The following is a 5,988-nucleotide window of genomic DNA, read 5'->3' on the forward strand; positions in this document are numbered from 1 at the left end:
TTGGTACAAGTTAAAGGTTTAAGGAAAGAATTTATTGACAGGGACCCTTGGACGAAACTAAATGTAACCCCAGCAAAAATTATGCAGCAAGACTTGGTTCTGAGTGAACTCTATAATTATGCCAATCCGATGCCTGGAGAAGGGGAAAAGCCACCTCCGGATCAAGCGGAAGTAATGGCATGTTACGAATACCTATCTGCCTGCAATAAAATATTTGAAAATGGCCTTCTATCAAGACAACGTGCAGATTCAGAAAATGCAGCCCCCATTAAATCAATGCTCGAAGGTTTAAATTTTTTTGAAAATTGGGCAACAGACTTGATAAATTCTGGGGAGGAAATAGGAAACAGTAGATTGTTTTTATCGTGGCAAACCTGGGAGCTGCTTCGAATTTCAATTCATGGTTTCATAGGATTTGTGAAAGATTTTTGTGCTAGAAATCCCATGCATTACATTTACCCTCAACGTGTAAACGGTTCAGCTATAGAAACTGTTTTCAGTCAATTAAAATACATTACAGCCGGTAAATTAACCAGCATTAATTATAATACAGCAAGACGCGCCATGTACATTAAAAGTTGCACATCAACAGGTCAAAATGCAGAATCTTGCTACCGGAAAATTGGGTTAGATAGTTTGGAAAAAAATTAAGAAATAGTGGAATTAAAACATAAGCATTAAAATTTTATTATACTTTTTGATACAATAAATTTATTTGTCATATAGGAACCCGTCTAATATTTTTCGTTTTATCACACGACCGCTTGATCGACTAGATTTTGGACTAGAAATCAACTTAATAACATTATCACTTTTTGTTTTATCACACACTTTTTGGGACTCTTCATCTATGACAGATTTTTTCAACTTCCCTGTTATATCTTTCTTGGAGTGAAATTTGACTTTTTCAGGATTCTTGGCCACCTCTTCCTTGTCAACATTTTTGAAGATCTTCGAAACTTCCTGCTTTTTAGACGGCTTTTTGGCTAGTTCCTGGTTTTTGGACGGTTTTTTGACTAGTTCCAGGTTTTTGGACGGTTTTTTGACTTGTTCCAGGTTTTTGGACGGTTTTTTGACTTGTTCCAGGTTTTTGGACGGTTTTTTGACTAGTTCCAGGTTTTTGGACTGTGTTTTGACTAGTTCTTTTTTTGACGGTTTTTTGACTCGTTCCTCTTTTTTGGGCTGTGTTTTGACTCGTTCCTCTTTTTTGGACGGTTTTTTAACTAGTTCTTCTTTTTTGGACGCTTTTTTCGCCCTTTTTTCAGGCTTCTTGGCTAGTTTCTTGACTTTTGTTACCTGCTTTTTACATTTAATTGTAATCTTCAATTTTGAACCTTGTTTGGTTTTCCTCCCGCTTCGTCCTTTCTTGCTTTTGGGCCCAAGGTTATACAACTTACACCTCAAATTTTGACCACCGAGGCTTCTTCTTCCTTTTCCTTCATTTCGTTGATTTATTCCACCTCTAATTAGATCAGCTATTTTCGCGTGGGTCATTTTTCTTTGCCATATCACTCTTAGAGATTCTAGTTCATTTGACGAAAACTTATGTGTTTCCCCTATTAGCGCTGCGGTTGAATGAAACATGTTCTTAAGACTTTCATCTTCCATCAATTTAGACGTTACATTTTCTGTTAATTAATGGATCAAATTATTCTCATTACCAATCTAGTTTAAATTCATCTTAACAATAACAAGGAATTTGATAATTACCTATAGTGTGAGATGGATCTTTGCCTTGAATAGAATTGGTGAACTCATTAACAACCATTGAACTGATAGCGGATATGTATGGAATAAATTTTACGTTAGGAAAAAGTAGTCCACCTCTGTCTACTTTGATCAGCGCGGGTGGCAAATCTTCAGGCAGCTTTTCCAAATTTCGAATAGATGCACTGATATTTAGTAAAAGTCTAGCATTATCCTTTTCCTTTGGCCCTAGTGGTCTTTTTTTATTGAATAGTCGCACTTCATTCTTTAAATTTGATTTATTCCAACTAAATATTTCGCCTAGGGCTCCTCCACCTAGACGATTTAAAGTATAAATCCTATCTGAAATGCGATTTCTTCGGATTTTCTTCCTAGGTATCTCGTCGGGAAGTGGACTTGCGGCCCTTTTTGATGTTTGAGTTTTGTCATTTCTTTTCGCCATTTCATCCAAGAACCTGAATCCTAACCACTGAAGTGTTATTAGAGTTTCATTTTCTACAGTTGGGTCGTTTGAGTCTTCAATGAAATTCTTTACGATAGTTTCTCTTAAAAAGAAGCTCCAAGAGTATAGAAACCTTGCATGTCCATTTTTTTCCAGTTTGAATTTCTCATGCAGTAGCAAGTATTGTTTACACATCGTTTCAACAAACTTATCTAATTTCTCACATTTTGATAATTCTGATAGTAATTCCTTTCTTTTACCTCTAGTATCCGCAATAAAAAAATCGTCTTTGTAATCACTTACAAGTGTTTTCGCGTCTATAAGAACGCCAACATTATGCGGCTCCGAAGCCTCCGATCCCGCCAGCGCCATAACTAAAATAGTTATAAGCAGACGACGCCAGCATACTAAGTCTCTCTCTCATGGGACTACTTTTCGTTCAAAATGTGTGATTCGGTTATTCCGGGAGGGGGGGTTGAAGCATGTTTCGCGCTTAGCTATAGCCCCTCAAATAAGGCATGTCGCCGCGGTACCTAAGAACTATACTCTCTTCTATTTTCTCTTGGTGATTCTGAGTACAATGTACTTGTTAGAATGCTGAATGTGAAACAGAAAGAAATATTTTATGAAGTTCTGCATCATTTAAAATGCAAAGAAACGCCTTCACTGCTATTTGTTACCGGTGGCGCTGGTGTTGGAAAAAGAGTTTTGAAGCTGTTACTAGATTTTACATTAAGCAGCCAGGGTCTAATCCCTCGGAAGTTAAAGTTTTGCGATGCGCCTTTAATATAGGTGGCACTACTTTGCATAGTACCTTTTGTCTACCCGTTTGCAAATTTGCCGGAAACACTTCCAGGCTAGAAAGTGAAACTCTTCACAATTGTAGATTGATGTATGGTCAAGTGAAATTGGTAATTATTGACGAAATATCAATGGTTGGAGCCAAGTGTTAACGCGAGATTGCAAGAGATAATGGGTGGTCCAGATTATTTCGGTGGTGTATCTGAACTGTTAGTTGGAGATTTTAACCAACTTAGACCAGTCCGCGATCATTTCGCTTTTCAAGGTCAAAGTGATAATGACAATCCCTTTGCGTCGTTAATAGGAAGAACTCCAGTTTGCTTCATTTGCTGCAATTATCTCTGCTTCAGTGGTAGAGGATGCTACTGCTGCTTGTCTTTGACTTAACCAGGAGATTGCTCCTCCGGAGTACTTGGCTACAACCCCAGAAAATGAGCGTCCTGTCTTCAGACACAAAATCTTTAGGCGTGTTTTTGGTAGTGGTTTTTTCATGTCTGCGGTCTGTTGCTCCGTGAAGATTTGTTGAATAACAAGCTCTCCTTTGGATATCTTTTCTCGGATGAAAAAGTGCTTGATTGAGATGTGCTTTTTTCTACGATGAAATATCGGATTTTGTGCCAGTCCGACTGCTGCAGAATTGTCAACTTGAATGATTGGAACCTGTCTTAGTTTGACAATTCCTTCAAAGAGCCTGCTAAACCAAATTGCTTCTTTAGCTGCTTCATTTGCTGCAATTATCTCTGCTTCAGTGGTAGAGGATGCTACTGCTGCTTGTCTTTGACTTAACCAGGAGATTGCTCCTCCGGCGTACTTGGCTACAACCCCAGAAGTTGAGCGTCCTGTCTTCAGACATCCTCCATAGTCTGCGTCGCTGTAAACCTCCAGAATGCCTTTCTTTTTATCTTTATGATAAACTATTCCCAGGTCCAGGGTACCTGCTATGTAGCGAAAAACTCTCTTGACTCGTACAACATCTTCAGATGAGGGATTTTCAAGTGATCTTGACATAAATCCTACGCTGTACGCCAGGGAGTCAGACATCTGTCAGACCTTTGAATACTAAACCACACGAGGTATACTACCAGATACGCAATCGACAACCATATCCGCGGTACTCATCGACAGGATATGTCCTACGAGTTAGTTAGCGTATAACCTTCGACAAGACGCAAGAAGTTGGGCTAAGGTTCTACATTAGAGCGCAGGCCGCCATGAAATCTGGACGGAAATCACTTCTAAAGGAAGGGTCAAATACATTCACATTGCATCGAGCCGCCTCGAGTTATTTCGCAAGAAACGCGCGCTAATTTTTTTAGAAAACCGGGCATTACCGACGCCAGCTAGGCTTACTGTTCCTACGCCTTGACGGGGTTCGGCCATTCTCAAGATGTATCCGAACCATGGCGGTATATAAACTACCTAAGAACTTGCCCCTCAGTTGCAGTGTCTAGGCTCACCAAAGGACTGGCAACGCAAGCGTAGCGGGCGTTTTTCGGAAGGGGGGGGGTATGGCGAAGCCAAAAGTGCCGTTGGTTGGAAGACGACCCCTGAAATTGTTACTCTCATGCCGATGAACAACACAGAGCAGGACGCTTTACCACCAGGCAACTGAACGTTAATATTGAATTTCAATGGGAAGGAAGTAGTTAAGGTTTACTTGGGAGGTGACGAGAGGGGGCGGTTGGGTCATGTCACCTCCGGCGGACAAGGGGCAGTCGGCACCTGGAGGGCTAGGATCGCCGACACGTGTCGTATTCCCTCAAACTTTGTCGCCCAGATGCTTGGTTTACAGGAGTGCGCCAACTCTACTGACTTGAACGACTTTCACACTTTCGCTCGCAATTATTCGCCCGCCGACGCGATTTACAAATAATGCCGTTGCTTGGAAGTCGAACCCTGAAATGGTAACTCTAATGCTTTTGAAGCAACGCAGAGCAGGAAGCTTAACCACCAGGCAACCAAACGGTATATATTAATAAGCTCCTTTCACACTCTTGTGAGGGTTTGTACTTTGATAAGTACGCGCTGCCGCAGCCCGATGGGAGCCTCGAGAAAAGGAAGTAGTTTAAGCTTACTTGGGAGGTGACGAGAGGGGGTGGTTGGGTCGTGTCACCTGAGGCGGACACGGGGCAGTCGGCACCTGTAAGGCTAGGATCGCCGACACGTGTCGTATTCCCCTCAAACTTCGTCGCCCAGATGATTGGCTTACAGGAGTGCGCCAACTCTCCCGACACGTGAGGGCAAGTCAAGCTTAACAAATATTAGGCTGCGCGGAAAAGCCAAAGCTAGCACCGGCAAACCTGACGAACGTAGGAAGGACCGATCTCGCGTTTCATGTCGCTACTCAATAATCTCTAGGCAATGTGGACGGAATTGAGACCCTACGAAGTACCACTACGTCCGTAATTTCCGAAGAGATTTCAAAGGGGCTGGGCGGCTCCCGGAGAAGCCGGTTCCCCCTAGGCACGCTCTGATGTAGGATCGCAGCTTGGCTTTGTCAAAGGTTACAGCGCTGGGATTCAATCCCTTAGCTAAGGCGTAGGCAAATCCTAAGGACAAGGGACCTCAGTTAAGGACGTCTTGTTGATGCTGGACCCTGACAAACTCCACGTTTAAGACAGGGCCCGGATACTTGACGATATTGCATATCTGGTAATACGCTTTGTTCGAAAAGAAGCTGGGTGAAGTATTTAAAATCCGGACAGTTCTCTCGACACAACCAACTGTCGAGATAACCATCCAGTGATCCGCAATTAAACATATCGTCACGTACTGTTCGCAAATGCAAGCCCTGGCCCAAGACAGTGGGTTGAAAGACCCGTTTGTCGGGAAAACTATTCGCTATTAATTGGCAAAAGACATCGATAATGGTATTCGAATACAAACCGTCAGGGCTGTTGAGTATTTCCACTTCCTCTCGTAAGAGAGGGGCGCTTTTAACCGCGGTCCGGTCCTCTAAGACTTCAATTTCGGAAGAATCCGACGGGGGCCCTTTAGTACTTAGCAAGTTTCTTAACTTTTCCCCCTAATCTAGCTGA

General features: G+C 42.3%; 1 protein-coding gene across 2 annotated transcripts; it reads right to left on the reverse strand.

The window, feature by feature from the left end:
* Positions 1-711: 711 nt before the first annotated feature.
* On the reverse strand, positions 712-2,708 carry LOC149649647 (uncharacterized). Of its 2 annotated transcripts, XM_089849255.1 has the most exons (4): positions 2,163-2,708; positions 1,711-1,935; positions 1,117-1,628; positions 712-996 (listed from the first exon to the last, which is right to left on the reverse strand). In XM_089849255.1, exons 2-4 carry the CDS (start codon positions 1,766-1,768, stop codon positions 712-714), a joined length of 855 nt encoding a protein of 284 aa, XP_089705381.1. In that variant the 5' UTR covers positions 1,769-1,935; positions 2,163-2,708. The 2 variants fall into 2 exon arrangements, with proteins under 2 accessions (XP_089705381.1, XP_089705380.1); XM_089849254.1 differs by having other exon boundaries at positions 712-1,628.
* Between the last annotated feature and the right edge of the window lie 3,280 nt (positions 2,709-5,988).

This window comes from Phalangium opilio, unplaced genomic scaffold, assembly GCF_054372755.1.
Source record: "Phalangium opilio isolate 3A_F unplaced genomic scaffold, DU_Popi_V2 ptg000087l_1, whole genome shotgun sequence".
Lineage (NCBI taxonomy): Eukaryota > Metazoa > Arthropoda > Arachnida > Opiliones > Phalangiidae > Phalangium > Phalangium opilio.

Coding starts and splice junctions, on each gene's coding strand:
- LOC149649647 (XM_089849254.1), bottom strand. CDS start 1,768: ATGGTTGTTAATGAGTTCACCAATTCTATTCAAGGCAAAGATCCATCT. Junction 1,629..1,710: donor AGATCCATCTCACACTATAG/GTAATTATCAAA, acceptor ATTAATTAACAG/AAAATGTAACGTCTAAATTG.